This window comes from Leptidea sinapis, chromosome 12 (assembly GCF_905404315.1).
Source record: "Leptidea sinapis chromosome 12, ilLepSina1.1, whole genome shotgun sequence".
NCBI classification, from domain to species: domain Eukaryota; kingdom Metazoa; phylum Arthropoda; class Insecta; order Lepidoptera; family Pieridae; genus Leptidea; species Leptidea sinapis.
The window spans coordinates 4,872,416-4,892,548 of record NC_066276.1 but is presented as its reverse complement, the minus strand read 5'-3'; the positions used below and the strand labels follow the sequence as shown (position 1 = coordinate 4,892,548).

The window sequence follows — 20,133 nt, the reverse complement described above, 5'->3', positions numbered from 1 at the left end:
TTTCAATCAAATAGAGTATATTTGATTGAAAAGAGTGGCCGTTGAGTTTCTTGTATGTTCTTCTTACGAGCTCAACTTTTCCGAACATATGGTAAATTCAGTAATTTTAAACAAATATTTATAGTGACGATTCAAAAGCGCTCAGTTTAAGCCTAATTGAATAAAGTTTATTTGATTGTCATTCAATGACATCTGTTTTTTTGTGTTCATGATCGAGACGGCGCCGTACTCCTCAAAGTCTACTAGTTGTTCAGGGCTCAACTGGTTGCCTTTCTTGCACAGGTAATTAAAATAATAGCTATGAGACTTGACATCTTATGTCTCAAGGTGCCGAGCGCAGTTGAGAGCAGTGCCGCTCAGAATTTTTGGGTATTTCAATAATCCTGAGCGGCACTGCATTTTAAAGGGCAGGGCGTATGAATAACCATCAGCTGAACGCCCTGCTTGTCTCGACCCTTATTTTCATTTAAAATAATTGTACAAGAAATCAAAACCACAGTATGCGTCAGATATTCAGCAAGTACATTCAAACTTATTGAAATTTATTTCTATTTTTTTTTGAGAAGTTATTAAAATCGATTAATAATAAAAATAACTTAACTTACTAACTTTGGAACTGCATACATAACTGAGCGATGACGTCCGTTTGCTATGGTGTACAGATCATTTTCATCAAAATGAACGGTGCATACCACACTAGTTTTGGACAAACGTTTTCACCTCTACCGTCCTTATAATTTGAACCAAATCATTTTTCCACAGCTCATTACCTGTAGGAAACCTAGAAAAATAAAGAAATCTCTACATCTTGAAACAGATAATGATTTATCTACTTAGAACATCATTTAAATGGATTACCTAGTTTTCGGGTAAAGTCCCTATTAATATTCCGGACACTTTGACTGTCACTATCATGCGTAGCGCGATTTTTGTGCTCCAGTCATCGAATTAATTCGTATTTAAAAATAACAGAAAAGTATTAACTACTGGCCTACCTGTAAAATCCTTTGACACTTTTTTTGTAGGGTTATATTGTTTTTACACTTTTTCACAACGCACGACAGCATTTTTAATAGTACATTATTGCAAAGGCCGGGAAGTAGGCAATTGCAGGTAGAGTAGTAGGCGAGGACTTCACTAAATACGAGATAGGCAATTGCCATTTCCCGCCGAGACATATATAGTGCTTTTCTCAAAATAATGCAGGGAAATAAAACACACTTTTTATATATAATATAAATTAAAAATAGTTAAATTCCCAAAAATTTTTCAAGTTTATGCCGTTTATAACATGAACTGTACATAACATTTCAGCATGCAATAAATTGCCCATAATGTTTTTGGCCTTTAGATGCCTTTTTAGTTTTAGAAATCTCATTAAATACGCCAAAAATACTGTTCCGCAGAAAATATTCACTTTTTTCTCGTTTTTCCAACTCATAAAAATTTCATATACTTTCATTTTTCTATTGACTTCGCTGGAAGCAGGTTTTCCATTGCCCATTTGGCTTCTGATCTTAAATCTGGTGGAATCAATCTCCATTTCATTCTCTGAACCGTTGAAACTCATTTTAATTATAATTAAATTTATATTTATTATGTTTTTATCATCTGTGCCGACAGGCAAACGCAGAGACTAAGGTATGCGAAGAATCACAATCAAAGAGTATTTAATAACCCAAGCACGCCGTTTCATACAACATTGCAGGAGCGTTGTAATGTTCCAAATTCAAAAAACGCTCCTGCAATGGATTTGATTTTCTTTGTCCGAAAATACGATACCTAGCGTGTTCTTTCTTCGAAAATAATGACAATATTTCCATGCATGTCTGAGAAAAATATTTTATTGCGAGGCAAACCGATCTGTCACAGACTTTGGCAAATCTTATAATGGCGGCCGAATGCTGATCGGCTTGTATTTGTGTAAATGTGTGCGTGGGGCTATGTATCTACACGTCAACCGGCTTGTTTGGGTCCTTCACTGTTGTGTTAGGTGACACGGAGTCCTTCTTTTTTTACTCTTCCGTAGTCGCAGTTATATTTATGTTAGTTATATCATGTGGTTCTTAGCACTGTTATGAAACAAACCTAATTAGAAATAGAATTAATTCAGTCTAGTAAGAAGAGGTCTAAACGATGTTCTTTTTCTGACCTATGTTGGGTTACATGATAAATAATATAACATATACCTGTTATATATAGACAACCTGTATAGCCGAGTGGTTAGCGATCCTACCTACTAAGCTAGAGGTCCCGGGTTCGAATCCCGGTAGGTGCAAGCATTTATATGATGAATATGGATGTTTGTTTCCGAGTCATGGATGTTTAAATGTATTTATGTATGTTTATATGAATTTATGTATGTCTAAGTAAGTATATTGTATTAAATATATAATTGTCTTGTAACCCATAACACAGGCTATAGATGCTTAACTTGGGGCAAGATAATTTGTTTAAAAAGTGTGTCAATATTATTATTATATAACACAAACATAACACATATAACACAAATGTGCTGATTGAATTATCGCACATACATTGTTATTTAACAACAAATAAAAATTTAATGCCGGTAATTGCTTAAAGGACTAGGCCGTCCAATGACTGACTGATTTAACCAGGTCACTGCGTCGTTAAGGGCGATATTTAATTAAAAGGCTAGGATGTTACTTGAACGGCTGAACAAGTTGGCCTCTATTATATTATTTAAACTGAGGCTGTAATAAAATACTTTTTAGAAAATGGGCGTCATAAATAGAGCACACAAAGCGCAGGTCCGGCCTCACATGGAGTATTGCTTTCATCTCTGGTCTGGCGCACCCCAATATCAGCTCGATCCATTTGACCGCGTGCAACGCAGAGCAGCTCGAATTGTCGGGGACCCAGTACTCTGTGAACAGCTGGATCACTTGGCGTTGCGTAGAGACGTCGCTTCATTGTGTGTCTTCTACCGCATTTATCACGGGGAGTGTTCCGAAGAGCTGTTCAACCTGATTCCTGCCGCCGAATTTCACCTTCGCACGACACGCCACAAGTTACGATATCATCCCCACCATCTGGATGTGTGGCGGTCCTCCACAGTGCGGTTTTCAAGGAGCTTTCTTCCTCGTACCACGAAGCTGTGGAATGAGTTTCCTTGTGCGGTGTTTCCGGGACGATACGACATGGGTACCTTCAAGAAAAGCGCGTACACCTTCCTTAAAGGCCGGCAACGCCCTTGTGATTCCTCTGGTGTTGCAGGAGAGTGTGGGTGATCACTTAACACCAGGTGACCCGTACGCTCGTTTGTCCTCCTATTCCATAAAAAAAAAATACTGATTTCAAAATAATCTCCGGATCCCTGTTTTCAGAGTCTGTTATAAACACCTCATGCACATCTTAGGATGTCCTTGTAAGGGTTCCGTAGCTAAATGGCAAAAAACGGAACCTTTATAGATTCGTCATGTCTGTCTGTCTGTCCATCCGTATGTCACAGCCACTTTTTTCTGAAACTATAAGAACAGTACTGTTGAAACTTGGTAAGTAGATGTGTTCTGTGAACCGCATTAAGATATTCAAACAAAAATAGAAAAAACAAATGATGTGGTGTCGTGGGTAGGAGGTAGAAACGAAGTTCCTTCGGCTAATGTAGAATCGACACAAATTGCAAAAAAAATCCTTCTAATATTGCTATAATCGTTATCATATATTAATATAATAATATTGATAATATATACACTACTCGCTTGTGTATGCGACTGTCGCGCCTGCGCACGTCTCATTTAACGGTTTTATTCCACGCACTTTTTTCCACGGATTTTTTCTTACGGTTTTACTATCACATTTTTTTCAGTTCGGTCGCGCAGCACCGGAACTTCGTTCCAAAAAACGATAAATTTTGGAGGATACTTACAACTGAAATTCAAAGTTTTTTATAATTTCAGTTCAGTTTAAGCTCAATTAAGTGTACGCGTACATACGTGTGGGGTATCTATGGATAGGTATTCAAAAACGATTTGGAGGTTTTAAATATTATTTTTTCTAAACTGAATAATTTGCGCGAGAAACACTTCCAAAGTGGTAAATTGGGCGGACACATTCTACCCCCTGTAACTTCTAAAACAAGAGAATTATAAAATATATGTGTAATGTATATACATTACCATGCAAATTTCCACAGAAAATTGGTTGGGACGAGATAAAGTAAGTAGTTTTTTTTAATACGTCATAAGTAACTTAATTAAAAAAAATACACTATTAATAAAACATAGATCAAAGTTACATCGAACTACAAGAACTTTTATATTATGTTACTTGCTGCTACGGAACCCTTCATGGGCGAGTCAGACTCGCTTTTGCCCGATTTTTTTATTTATAATAGTGGCCATTTGTTCTTCGCTTATTTACACGAACAAGCTGAGACTTTGGAACGAGGCCAGGTACACGATACTATGTAACTAGAAGCGGGTTCCGGATAAAAGTTCCGCATAATGATAGTTGTTAAACAGATACGCTATTAAAGTGTAGAATGAGTAATGAAAGTCTGAGTGGTCCCGCTTTTTATATACAAGGTTCATAACTTGCGATAAAGTTCTTGAATTGTTGCGTTGTATGTGATTAACAAGTAACTTAAAATAATATAACATAACATTGATTTAGCGGTATGAGTGTCTATTTCTACAGCAAGAAACGGATCGTGGATTTATATTCGTATAATAAAAATTCATTTCATGAACATTAATAATACATTTTTTTCCTCGGCTCTTAACTTTCGACCAATGTTCACTAAATAAATTCGATGGTGGAAGTGATCTTCGTTAACTAATGTGAAGGCAGTGTAGTAGACACCGCACTGCGCACGTTACAATACTCCAGTGTGTGCTAGCCAGTGTAGTGGACACGGCACTGCGCGCGTTACAACAGACCAGTCTGTACTAGCCAGTGTAGTGGACACGGCACTGCGCGCGTTACAACAGACCAGTCTGTGCTAGCCAGTGTAGTGGACACGGCACTGCGCGCGTTACAATAGACCAGTCTGTGCTAGCCAGTGTAGTGGACACGGCACTGCGCGCGTTACAACAGACCAGTCTGTGCTAGCCAGTGTAGTGGACGCGGCACAGCGCACGTTCCAACACTTCAGTGTGTGCTAGCCAGTGTAGTGGTCACCGCTCTGCGCACGTTACAACACTTACGTGTGTGCTAGCCAGTGTAGTGGTCACCGCACTGCGCACGTTACAACACTTTAGTGTGTGCTAGCCAGTATAGTGGACACGGCACTGCGCGCGTTACAACAGACCGGTCTGTGCTAGCCAGTGTAGTGGACACGGCACTGCGCGCGTTACAATAGACCAGTCTGTGCTAGCCAGTGTAGTGGACGCGGCACAGCGCACGTTACAACACTTCAGTGTGTGCTAGCCAGTGTAGTGGTCACCGCTCTGCGCACATTACAACACTTAAGTGTGTGCTAGCCAGTGTAGTGGTCACCGCACTGCGCACGTTACAACACTTTAGTGTGTGCTAGCCAGTGTAGTGGTCACCGCACTGCGCGCGTTTTAACACACCAGTGTGTGCTAGCCAGTGTAGTGGACATCGCACTGCGCGCGTTATAACATACCAGTGTGTGCTAGCCAGTGTAGTGGATATCGCACTTTGCACTGAACTAACGTTGTTGTTAAACTTTGCTAGTAATTGAAACTAAAATGCCGTGCTGTGGAGTAAAAGTTTGTAAAAATAATACTCCAAGAAATTAGAAAGACACTGGGATCACATATCATTTGTAAGTATTTTGTACTTTATTAATTTTAAATGTAAAAGAACACGAAGCGTATGTAACAAAATTTTAAAGACGGCATTGAGTGTCAAGATGCCACGCACACAAGCATCTAATAGTTGCCGTAATAAAAAAGCAATTGATCTTAGGAAGTGCGGTATCTTGTTGGAGCGCAGCGAAGACCATTTCCATATTTCTGTTTCTTTGTTGTTTTTACAAATAATTACGACCAATAAAAGTAAGCCGTCTTCCCGATAAATACAGAAACTACATAACCAGACGCGGGTTCCACTGGCACCTACTGCGGTAAGCTTGGATCAACATTGAGTGTTTATTTGATCAGTTTATAAATAAAATGAATTAAATTTCAAAATAAATATATTCGAAGCCCGCGGAGACAAAGTTGCAGACAAAATCTCATTATAAATGATTATAATGGTACATTTGGATTTGATTAATCATTATTGTTTATTTGACACGAAACATATTTCAACATTCTCGGCATTATTACTTGAAAACGACTTATAAAGCGTAAAAGAGGACACATGTATAGAAAGAGGCACCGCCTCTATTCAGTTGTAAAATTTCTAGTGAATAGCGCCGTATTCAGACATAAAGATTTTGTAAAGTATTACGGGATGTTTATTCAGTCCTACATCATATTTTGAGGGTTCACCGGATATTACAAGGTTGAATAATCTGCTGAAAATTATGGCCAGATATTTTAACATGCATATTATTAACTCGTTGTAAAATCTCTATATTTTGAAGAGGACTATTCGCGCTATTTATAACCTAGGTCCCAAACAATCATTGAGAGCCAAATTTTAAGGAATAAACATCTTGACTGTTGCCTCTAAATATATTCTTGATAATGTTATAAATATACATAGGCTCATAAGTTAAATTAACTTAATTTAATCAACCATAATGTTACCACCAGGAACAAACATAAACTTATGATGCCTACTACTCGCCTTAGTCGAGTAAGTCTTTTGTGTGGTAAAGGTAACTATAACATAAATGACTTTCTTAATGATATCACAGATTGGAAGTGGAGGAAAAGCCTTCAGGCTATTTAAATGATATATTTGGTAGTATCGAACTTTTTTACAAAACAAAAAAGACGCCAGCAAGTTTCTTGCGCCCGTTCTTCCGGTTTGAGGTATTCATTTCCAAATGGGTAGTAGATTTGACTTTAAATACAATCATATCCAATTTTGAATAAAAATATTTAAACTTGAATTTGAATTGAAATTCTTAATATTACTGTACCTTTTAATCAAAATATACATAATGCCTAAGCCTATCAATCTGTCGGTGCACTAAAACTAACTGAATGTGCGGTATTCATCTGTCCAATACGGGAGTATTAGGTAGAGATACCAATATTATATTTGCCATATAAAATAATAACTAGCTGACTCGACAGACGTTGTTCTGTACATAATAAATAAAATACTGTTTTTTTATGAATTTCTCAATAATATTTCATCACATCAATAATTATTTTGTAAAATATGCTCTCTGTTGTAATAATGAAATCGTTTCACAGCAGAACTGTCAAATTGTTAATATATTCTCTCATAGAAAATATGTCCATACAAAACAAATATTGAAAAAAATAATAATTATGTTATGTGTCCCAAATCGAAATAAAAACTATAATATCTCTCTAGTTGGACTAAACTGCACTCCATGAAGTGATCCCCATTAAAATCCGTTCATTACTTTATGATTTCACTGGAAACAAACATTAGATTTATATATATAAAGATTAAAGATTATAGTTCTAAAGGCCAATCTTTCGGGCGTCAAAGAACTAAAAACATCAAACCAACGATGCATATTTGAATTTTTTTGCCATAAAAAAAAAAAACATTTTTTTTCTCAAAATTGATACCTTTAGAATTTGTTTTGATGTCATTTATAATAACAACTAGATACTAGTACCGCTTCGGAAACAAATGGCGCTCTGAGAGAGAAGAAGCGGCGCAAGAAACTCTCCCAGCATTCTTTTTTTGCGCTCTTTTCAATAAAAATACACAATATTGTACAATCATTTCTATCGCTTTAAAATAATCACAATCTGGTCCCAGGCTGTCTGATCATTTAGATATTCAGCAGTGGAGTAATAGGATTTAAGACAGAGCCATTTTTTTATAAAACTTTTAAATTTATTTATAGATAATGCCTGAACAGTGGCTGGGACTTTATTATAGAAGTGTATACATTTACCCTTAAAGCTATTATGTATCTTATGAAGCCTACTAGAATTAGTTACAAGCAATCACTGATCAAGCAATCAATGAAAATCACTATTAAGAGCAAAAAGGTGACGATTTTTGTGAACGTATATTAAATTTTCATAAATGTACTGAGAATGGACAGTCATAATATTATTATATATATAAGTTATTACTTAATATAATTCTTATTACAACTTTAGTTTGCGTTTTAAACAGTCAGGCTTCAGCCGATATGTACGAGTTTGTGTTTTCAGCGCTTTTGAGAGCGTCCTTCAACAATGATTTCAAGCTCTAAAGGTTGATGCATCCAATATATAATTAATATTTAAGCAGTTTATTCTTTATTTGAACACGATTCATATATTAAATAAACTAATTTGTTTTGTTTACTACATACTGCTTTTTCTTAAAGAGTTACTTGTATGTTCTTTAATCGAGCTCTACTTTTTCCGAACATATAATGATAGCTTACGAAAATTAAATAAAATATGTATAATGACGATTTAAAAGCGCTTAGTTTAAGCCTATTTGAATAAAGTTTATTTGACTATACTATTGCAAATAACATTTATTACTTTTACAGTATTAGTATAATGTAAACCAAACGGCACAAAGATGTATGACTCACTGAGACCAACATATTTGCGACGCTTGCTGTCTTCGGCAGTCGAAGCAGCAGCCCCAGCACCAACTGACGTAACATGGACATGAGAAGGAGCCAGAGTGTCGACGCAAGTAGCGTCCCACACCAGCGCCCTTCCCCGTGCCCAAGCCACCAGCGTCATTCCATCAGGACGCTTGCCATCGCGGCGCGTAATACCATTTGGCTCTAAAACAGCTGGTATATTAAGAGCGGCAAATGCCCTGCGGATGACTTCATTAATGCTGGCGTGACGACTGATACGGCCTGCCGATTTTAGGCAGGATAACCCGTGGCGTCCAAGAGCATCTACCTGAACGCCACATCTACATTGATGTGGTATATATATATATTGTGTGATATTATATATATATATTATTTATTTGTATATATATATTGTGTGATATTTGACTTGATTTTGACTTATTTTTGTGAATGTTATCGCCGTGGTGATCACTTTACGTTGGTATCTATCTAAATAATCATCATAATAGTTCTCCCGTGAGTTAGTGACCGAAAACCTGAGAGTTGAACAAAGCAAACAGAATTTTATAACGAGGCGGTACTCGAACGGTTAGCTCAGTTGGTAAGAGCAGCGGCACGGAATGCCGGAGGTCGTGGGTTCGAATCCCGCATCGTTCATAAAATTTTGTTTTTAAAATTTTATTTGTGTATTAAAAACTCTTCGTTTCTTAAGGTTTGTCAAAAGTTACTCTTAGTCATAATTAACAAGCACAAGAGGAATCGGCAACAAACCAAACTTTGTTTGTTAAAAAAAGGAAATCGTTTGCTGATTTTTGTTATTCCTTTTGAAATATCATTTGGTTGGATTGGACCAGATCCCATCCCAATATTTATAAAGGTGGGATGTTGTGTGTGTGAGTGGGAGGCTCTTTTGCACAGGATGCCGGCTAGATTATGGGTACTACAACGGCGCCTATTTCTGCCGTGACGCATTATTGTGTAAGCGTTATTGTTTCGGTCTGAAGGGCGCCGTGGCTAGTGAAATTGCTGGGCATATAAATCTTATGTCTCATGGTGACGAGCGCAATTGTAATGCCACTCATAGTTATTGGGTTTTTCAAGAATCTTGAGCTCGTATCTTCCCGTATTGATATGTAAAAAAAAGTTTTAGCAAAGTATCCATGCTTTTTTATCAAATAAAGTAGAAGCATATGATAATTAAGAGAAAATATTTTTTACTTTTCTGTCACCAAGCCGGAGGCTGCAAGTATTAGGTTATAGATTTGAATCACTGATGAAGAGTTCAGATGTAGTTAGATGTAGAGGCTCTAAGAGGTTCAAATGTCTCTGAGCGCTTCTTCTTTGCAAATCTCCATAAAAAATACATATGATTCGGCTTTATAATTAGTGGGTGAGATATATACTGACACACGAAGTAGTAACATTGTTGATTGTACCTAAAACCATTATGATTTCATCTTTATTCATTTATAAATTAAAATAAATTGTAATATATATAATCGCCATGAAATTCAAACATTTGGAAATACAACCAATATAAATATTAAAAAAAAAAAAAAGTACATTAGTGTATTAAGATATTATGTTCGCGATAAACACTACTGATACAGAAAATTTTAATTTATACATGTTAATATGTTTAAATATTGAAAACATACAACAGAACATAAAACTTTTCATAATAATTGTGTTCTGGTGTTGTATTCTAACTCATCCCCGATCCCGGATTAATTTAATGCCTTACTCCAGGCGCTCCTGAACCCTCCCGGCAGCCTCACTTGGACGTTATTTGCGTAGGATAATTAATGTCGTTTTACAACACTTTGAATAACTTCAAATGAAACTTTTCTCCCGTGTAAATTGCTTTCAGTGACAGTAAGGGGGGGAGACAGGAGGCAGGTACCAAATTTGTTGCAAAGTTCAAAAGGTTTCATCTTAATACGATTCAATCCTTATTGAGTAGATCGGGTTACTATACTTAAATTAACGAAACATTTTACAGGTATTATTCAAACTCAAAGGTAATTTATTGATAGAAGTCAATCATTGACACTTATGAATGTCAGAATATAGTATGACGTTTACATTTTAGTTTTGGTGAATTGGCGTTGGATTAATCTACAATTCCACAGAGATACTTAGTAAATACCAGAACCTTCGATTGTTGGACTTTGTGAGTAAAAATATATTGAATATTTGAGTAGTTGTTGAATACGAGTTCCGGAGTGTAATGAACGGTAGAGACAGCTGGCAGTATCAGGCCCGGTCTCCACCAAAGCGGAGAGGAGAGAAGATGCGTTCTGATAATCAATCAGATGTCGTAATTTCCACATCTGATGGATGGATCTGAAAGGATCAAGCGAAGAGAAGCGGAGATGTCTCATTTTTCTTTGATTTTGTGCCGCGAGCGAGCAAGCGGCGAGGCAGAACGGAGATATGAGATATCTGCAGTCAGACGGTGCGGCGCCCTCGTCTCGCACACCGGCAAGCGTCATTTATTCGATTGACAGATCTTGAATGCAAAAGATAGCGATGTTAGAATGTGACAGCTCTAGAATAATCTAGAGCTGTCACATTAAGCGCTGTTAAAGCCATGTTAAAAAATGAGGAAGCTATTATTATTTTTAGTATTTATATGCCAACAGACTCGACTGAAAATGTAGTTGAATTTACAAACTGTCTAAGTGAAATGAAGGCGTTAATTGAAAATAACGATGTGGAATCAGTTTACATGTTAGATGACTTCAATTCTCACCCAAACCAGCCTTTTTGGAATGAGCTTTGTAGTTTTTGTTCGGAACAGGCATGGATATGTGCAGACACTGATATCTTAGGTATAAATTGAGACACAGTTACCTATAGGAGTGATATTAACGGCAGGCTGCGCTGGCTGGATCACTGCATAGTGACACAATCTGCTCGGCGTACTGTTACTAGGGTTACCATTGGTCATGACGTCTATTGGTCGGATCATCTGCCACTTATCATAGATTGTGATCTCAACTTAGTCGTTACAAAAATATTTGTAGATGACAACGTTCCAAATAAAATAATATGGGGTCATAGAACGGACGAACAGATCAATAGGTATCATGAGGAATGCAACAGTGGGTTCAGGAGTATATGTTTTCCCGAGCTTTTTGTATCGTGTGCGGGAAAAATATGTGCTGACCCGACTTTAAGGTGTCATAACCACTGGGGCCATCGAGGGGGGTGGTTTATGCTGAGGCATTTTGTGACAAGGAGCTAATGCGTTTCTCTGCTAAGCAAGTCTCAGAAGTAATAAACAATATGACCAGTGAAAATCACCTGGACACGACAGACTCAGCATAGAACATCTGAAATATGCAGGCTTTCACTTACCACGGGTGTTGTCGATGTTTTACTCGCTTTGTAATAGTCACTCATATATCCTATCCACATATATATGAACATGATGAGAACAATAGTAGTCCCCATTGTTAAAAACTGGACGGGTGACATTTCTGACCGGTCTAATTATAGTCCCATATCGCTTGCTACCATAGTTGCCAAGTTATTCGATAGTCTGATTGACCGAAAGCTCAGTGAAACGCTTCAATTTCATGACGGGCAGTTTGGGTTTCGACCTGGACTTTCGACAGACTGTCCAATATTATACCAGCAGAAAAACGCCGGTGTACGCCTGTTTCCTTGATCTATCCAAGGCTTTCGGTTTAGTGGCATACGATGTGATTTGGGAAAAGATGGAGAGAGCTGGCGTACCACCGGAGCTGCTTAATATTATGCGATTTTGGTACGCGAACCAGTTAAATTGTGTCAGGTGGGGAAGGGAGCTCTCTGAGCCGTACGGGTTGGAGTGCGGGGTGAGGCAAACGAGATTAACCCCCCTGCCTCTTCAATTTTTACGTGAACGAGCTGATCGTGGAACTCAGCAAAAAGCCAGTCGGGTGCTGAATATACGGCATCTGTGTAAATAATCTCAGCTATGCAGATGACATGGTGTTGTTGGGTCCCACGGCCGGCTCGATCAGAGAGTTGCTTCAATCATGTGAGAAGTAAGCTGCTAGACATGGGTTAGTGTATAACGTGGACAAAACTGAATACCTGATCTTTAAGGCTCCTCGTAAGCAAGTGCAATGTGAGTATCGCACTCAATGGGACTTTACTCAAACGAGTGACCCAGTACAAATATCTAGGTCATTATGTTACGGAGGACCTTAGGGGCAAGATGGACATAGAACGAGAACGAAAAGCCTTAGCCGTAAGGTGTAATATGTTGGCCCGAAGGTTCACCCGATGTAGCAAGGAAGCAAAAATTACGCTGTTTAAAGCCTACTGACAAACCTTCTACTCGGAGGGGCTGTGGACCAACTACACTCAAAAGACACTCGACAAGCTAAGGGTGCAGTATAACATTTGCCGCGGTTTTGTTCGGCATCAGGCATGTTTGCTGAAGCACGAACGGATGATTTCTATGCCATCACAAGGAAAAGGACGTCATCCGTCCTGGCAAGGCTGCGTTCGAGCTCAAACAGTATCCTGAATATGATAGCGGGAAAACTGGATTCACCAATACTGCAACGATTCGTTCAAGTTCTGGTCCGATAAAAACACGCTGTCTCAGATTGTTATCAAAGATTTCCTATGTTTTATTATGTATAAAGAATAAATTATATTGAATTATGTATTAAGAAAAGTAGAAATTGTAATATACTAACACAGTTTTTAAGCCTATTACTAATAAAATATGGGCTTCTGTTGCCCCAATAAAGAAATTTATTATTATTATTATTATAAAAGGCGTTCCTTCCGTATTTTTAACCGACTTTAGTAGTTAGGTAGTTAGTATTTTAACTCAAAAAAAGGAGGAGGCTTCAAAAATATTTTTATAGAATTGTATTTCTTCAACCTCTAATTCCTCTTCCTCAAGCAAATTAAAATATAACTTTTGTAACGACATGACGTCTTCCTTTCGTAGATATCAGTTGACTGATTTCGAGCTCTCACAGCTCACATCTCCGCTATGCAGAGCTCACATTTCCTCCCCACTACACATCTTCTCTCCGCTAAGTTGGAAATAACCTGACCGCTTCGCGGCAAATCTCCTCTCGTATCCTCTCCTCTCCGTTTTGGTGGAAACTGGGCCTCTCAGTGCTGTGTTCGGATGCGATCGATGCGGTCTACGAACGCACCCTGCATCCGTTTAATCTCTTTTGTAAAGACAACTTCAACTTAACGAATGAAAGAATCTGATTCTTGCTGGCTTGATGTGAGGGTGTCAGCACGCGCTGTCAACTCACTTGCTGCAAATCATACAAATAAAAAGGCACATTAAGTGACCGACACAGTGAGGAGGGTTGGAGCCAGCGGTAATTCAAATTCAAATTCAAATATTTTTATTCAAAATAGGATTTAAAATCACTTATTGAACGTCAAAATCTACCACCCATTCAAAAGAGACTGCCTCAGATCTGAGAAGAATGGGCGCAAGAAACTCAGCGGGCTTTTTTTTAAATATAAAATATGGATTACAATGTAATATCGTACAATAAACATTTATAATTAAAGAGCCTCAGGGTGTTCGCTTTATTCCCAGTCCGTGGTGTCATTAAGAAAATCGTTTATGCTATAATAACCTTTCCCACACAAACGTTTTTTAACAATTCTTTTAAATTTCGTAACACATTTGTTTTGTACATTTTCTGGGATCATATTGTAGAAGCATATACATCGCCCAACAAAAGACTTACTAACTCGACCCAACCGAGTAGTAGGCACAACAAGTTTATGTTTGTTCCTCGTGTTAACATTATGAATGTCACAGTTTCTAGAAAATTCCTCAATGTGCTTATGGACATACAAAACATTATCAAAAATGTATTGAGAAGCAACAGTCAAAATGTTTATTTCTTTATACTATACTACATCGGACTGGCAAAGACATGAAAGAAAGTCACGAGATGGTCAGTGATCACCACCGACGACACTCACTTGCAGCACCAGAGGAACATCGAGCAGAATGTGGCGGCATCGAGCAATCAGTTCAATAGAGAGATATATCTTCTTATATATAAAATTCTCGTGTCCTGGTGTTTGTTAACAAAATTCTCCGAAACGGCCAAACCAATTTGTTTCAAAATTTGTCAGTATATCGGGTAAGTCTGAGAATCGGCCAATATCTATTTTCATACCCCTAAATGATAAGGATTATTAAGGGTCTTAAATAAATTTTATATTTTTTTACATTTTTTTATTATTATCTTATTATGATTCAGCATTAAAAAATACATACAACTTCAAATTTTCACCCGTCTACGATCAACACCTATATTTGTATCGCGATTTTAATATTATTCTATTCCATCCACAGATCCGCAATAGGTTTGCAAGATGGCAATCGAATACAATAATTTTAGTACGGTAAATTTTATGTACGATCTATTTGGTAGGTCTGAGAATCGGTCGTCATCTATTTTTTATACCCTAAAAATTTTAATTATTGAATTTTTTACTACTTTATTTGGCAAAAACAACGTTTGCTGGATCAGCTAGTACAAGTATATTATGTGTATCGTAATTCGTTTTATTGTGCGTCAGGTATTATATTATTTTTATTTGCAAACAAATCAAATCAAATCAAGATCACTTTATTTATGTAGTTCTCGGAAACACTTACGAATGTCAAAAAAAAATTTCATATTCAATTTACCGCTACTTCGTAAAGGGTTGAGCTAATGAGAAGAAGTAGCAATAAATTCATTGCCACTCTTTCAAATCAAGATTTACATTTTCATCGATTTACAAATCATTTCAATTACAATATATGTAAAGTGATGCAACAAACATACTCAAACGTCAAATAGTCAATGCCTTACACGAGTAAATCAAAAAAATAAATGTAAATTAATACAAAACAAAAGTTATTGAGTACAGTAGCTGCAACATCCACACACACCGTATTATTTACGAAGGTATTGTGCGAGCATTTTATAAGCGATTCATTCCTACATATTACATACATCTACAGGAGGATGTTAAAGTTACGTTGTGTAAAGCGTACTGTATGAGTTTTTATACTTCACAATAATAGATCAACCATACCAAAAGATCCTTTAACATCCTCAGGGTACAATATACATATATGATACCCTCCGAATTTTATTAAAAATGCCAAGGTTTTCAGGTTTTAGAAACCTTTATATGAAATTGAATAGCTGGTTTCTGGGAAACCGTCCGTAATTGTAATAATAAGATGATTAAAGTCGTCGCTCAGGCAACCCCTGACAATGTGTTTTACAAACACAGGCTAAGGGTAAATCAGATCCCTAACATAAAATGACAATTTTTTTTTAAATGACATTATCTTATATTAACTTACTAATTAATTATCTTTATACATGTTTAAATTTTGTATAATTTTAAAATATTCTGACTCATCACATTACCTATGTGTCAAACCCCACCTCTATGACAGCTGTCACTTTTGCATTTACCTGATAAAAGAGAACACACCACCCTTACCTCGGTATATTTAAATATTAATAATATAAACGTGAAGTATAAATAAATCCTCAAAATAATAAAATATAATATTTTATTTAATATAATACATATAATGTTCCCTATAAAGTTTGGATAACAACTCTTCATCTATGCAATGAATACCTAGTAGGAACAGTTGATATATCTGAGTGTAGGAACTCATTGTATAACTCTATTAACACTTCTTTCGTCCACTAAACTTCTGCCAGCTGATTTTAACCTACTTAAATGTTGTCATTAATCGTACTAATATTTTAAAAACAATTATACTATTATTGTTAAGAAGAATTATTAAAATCGGACTACTGTGTAAAAAGTTACACATAAAAAATATACGCGTCGACTTAAGAACTTTCTCCATAGGTTACAAAGGTAACCGACGAAAAAAAGCGGCTCCACAGTTCCGTTTCGTTCAAAGTTGATGATGATACACAAATAAAATTTGAAAACAAAATTTTATGAACGATGCGGAACCCAAGACCTCTCGTGTTCCGTGCGAGTGCTCTTCCAACTGAGCTAACCGTTCTAGTGACGTATCGTTATAAAATCATGTATACTTTGTTCAACTCTCAAGTTGGCTAATTCATAAAATTTTGTTTTCAAATTTTATTTGTGTATTAATCCCAGAAGTGAGGGTTATCACTTTAAAAACATAAATTGTTTATGATGATGTTGTACGTCGACTAAGCATTTGATATTTTGTTCGCAGTTCGGCAGGAGAACGAACGCTTGATACACGACGCGCTCCAGGAGGCAATCGTCAATCGCACCCAGTCGTCGGAGGGATCGCGCTGACCCCGCGCTACTCGCCGCGACCAAGGCTTGACCACATCCGACCGGCGGCTGCGCCTCCCGAAAACCCTGAACCTCCAGACGACACCGCTACCATCGCCACACCCTCTCACACTCCACTGAGCTCTTCGGCAAGCCCAGTATGATTGATGATTCCATTGACCGCGACGCACAAGTGATTGTCTTGTGGCAACTTTTGTAGACGTTTGAGTGAACTTATTGTGAATTCGTGAGTCACTACTCAATGTTGTGCGTACAAAGAGTACGCGATAGATGTTTAGGATATGATGTTATGAGCCGTCAATATTGTAGTAAATGTGTTGGATGTATAGTAATGGAGTTGTAATGACATTGAGTGTTGTGTTACTGTATTTGATTTTACTTCTATTTGCGACTCGTCAAACTGAACAATTATTACAATAAATATATTGGTATATAATATAAATATGTTGTTTGGAGATTTTTATCGTTCAATTAAATATGGTCGTATTAATTATACCTAAAATTGTACAATCTCCTGCTATTCTTCTATATAATATTATTGTAAAGACGAAATTAATTTGCCTAATTTTCTAACTTCTTACGTTTTAAAATGGATATATGACTTATAAAAAGGAATGTTAGGGGTCAAATTTTTATCAGTAGACTTTACAAACTATAACATTGTTACGTTTTAAATAGAGATCCTTGAAATTAAACCTGAAGATGCCTTTTATTCATAAAACAGTAATTTAATATGTACACATAAAATGCACAATACACCATATTATTACGAAATGATATATTTTACGATTAAAACTATAACATTTATACCTAATTCGTATATTATAAATTTTGAATTAATAAATCATTGTTTTTTGACAAATATTAAATTGTTTAGTAATCATGACATTATTTTACCTTCCATAAAAGTGATTCCATCGTAAATGTTATATGGACGTACTTAGTAGTAGGTAGTCGTTTGTCAATGCAACAATTTGTTTCAGATATTTTTAAAATACATCAACGAGCTGACTTTTTTCCAAATTCACTTCTTCTTCACATTCTTTTGTTTGATTTCTACAATATTTATAAAGAAACTTGATATTCTCTACTATCAGATCTCTTTTATAGATCACAAACTCCATTACACCGGTAACATCTATGACTGTTGCCCTATCATTCATAAGACAATCCTTCCAAGCGATATAATATAATGTAATATTTGATGCATCATACTTTATTATACTTTTAAATCTATCAATACTGCCTTTGTGTTCTTTTCAGTTCTAGATAAAATAATATGGAAAGTAAATTTATGTGAACTACTTCTTTTTTGGTTTAATATCTGTCCATTAAATATATAAATATTCAATTTGTTATTTGCGTCTTGTAAAGGAGAGCAGAATATTCATCATTAGCATTATCATGAGCCGGAAGACGTCCAATGCTGGACAACGGCTGCCCCTAAAGATCTCCATGAAAATCGGTCCTGCGATGCCCTCATACAAAGTATTCCGGCGATCTTAAACCGATCGGCGTTCTGTGTTGTGAGGGGCCTAGCAACACTGCGTCTTGCTAAACCTTTTTCGGAATCAGGCTTGTTCGGGGGGGCTCGAAGTCGTTGAGACGCTCCGCACATCACAATTTGTGATAGCCCTACTTTACTGGGTGTATCTATTAAATAAATAGAATAAACCCTAGAAAACAGCTTATATACATACCTTAGAAATGTTGTATCAACCTTTTTGAAGAACAGCACCACTATACTTCTGTGCCATGCTTGGGCGTTTTGCCCTAGAGGATGACGGAATTGAATAACTTCTGGAGGATCCTAAGCACAGGAGTACCATCAGCTCTCAGAAGCTCGGCAGTAATTCCATCATCCTGATTGTTTCTGAGCTGTTTTAGGGCCATACTAATCTCGTACAGGCTGACGTGTGGTATATCTTTGGTATAGTGTTGGGTTAATTTGGCTCTTGGGTCTTCAGCCGTGTTGGTAACAGGTGCCCGTGCAGTCGTGTATAACTGTCCTTATGAACTTTTGAGGGTCGTCGACTAGTTATCTTCACACGACCCTAAAAATTCAAGCTCCCTCAGTTGGTTCTGCCCAATAGACCAATCTCCTGCGAATACTTTGGAGGCTTTGTTACGCTCTAGATATATATGTTAGTAGAATGCTCGCTGCTATTATGTGGCACCTGAGTGTCCCCATACTGCGGGTGATTGCACTTTGTTTTGGTCAACATCAACCGATACTATCAACTCAATGAACTATATTGTAATGTTCAGTATTAGAAACGCTTATAAAAACATTAAATTCTTATTTTATTTTTTAGAAACTCCTTATAGAAGAATCTAAATACATATTATATCATATTTCTAAAATCGTTATTATTTCGACTCTTATCTCCAAGCCATATAATATTTTCATATGAACTACATAAATACAGTTTTTAAATGTGTTACCAATACCATACATATATTATTATACATTTAAATGAATTTAACTGTTTGGTATCTTTGTAAAAGCGAATATTGTAATTGTTTAAAAGATAAATGAATTGTTATATATATGTTGCTTATATAATTATGTCTATCTAAAATGTATATTGTTGTTAAGTTGCCTTTTGTAAACTATTATTATCTATACACATTCTATGTTGTAGGGATATCGAGAGCTTTAGCATTTGTATTAGGGAATAAAGAATGAAATTGCCTATTTGTGCTGAAAAATTTAAACTCGTTTATTTTTAATTTAACATATTTATTTGATAAAAGTAATTACCATTATATAGTCTATACATTGCTGACAGATGTCAGCTAATATAAAGATATTAGATAATATAAAGGTCATTTATGCCTTCGATAGAGCTGTGGTGATCTAGATTCGACAAACTGTGTGAAAGCAATTTGTACTGCCTCCTGAGAAGAAAACTATCACGTAGAAGACTCGTGTCGGGACTCGTATTAAAAAATCACTCGAAATTTCGAAGTATCCATCTTTCTTGTCTAAGCTGAATAAAAAAACAACTTAAAGTCGATAATCGAATGTTTTTAAAAGAAGAACTACATAGACACAATGTGAAAAAAGTTTCACTCAAAAATCTCAAACCATGAAGGTTCTATGTCAATTCGAAGCACGTATTATAATAAAACGGCAATTTAATCCTTTAACCCCTATTATTTAGTTCCCATGCTAAATTGCAAGTCGT

The 20,133-nt window shown here is 36.4% G+C and overlaps 1 protein-coding gene across 2 annotated transcripts in view; it reads left to right on the top strand.

Moving 5' to 3' along the window:
- LOC126967234 (uncharacterized) overlaps positions 1–19,638 on the top strand; it is a 69,945-nt gene extending 50,307 nt beyond the window's left edge. Inside the window, exon 2 of one of the 2 annotated variants that reach the window (XR_007729940.1) lies at positions 16,857–17,005. Coding sequence is in view for 1 of the 2 variants with exons in the window: in XM_050811725.1 (XP_050667682.1) it covers positions 16,857–17,085 (229 nt within the window). In the remaining variant the exon portion in view is untranslated. Of the gene's footprint in view, positions 1–16,856 lie in introns of both variants that reach the window. The other variant, XM_050811725.1, reaches the window with a different exon arrangement.
- The last annotated feature ends 495 nt before the right edge of the window (positions 19,639–20,133 follow it).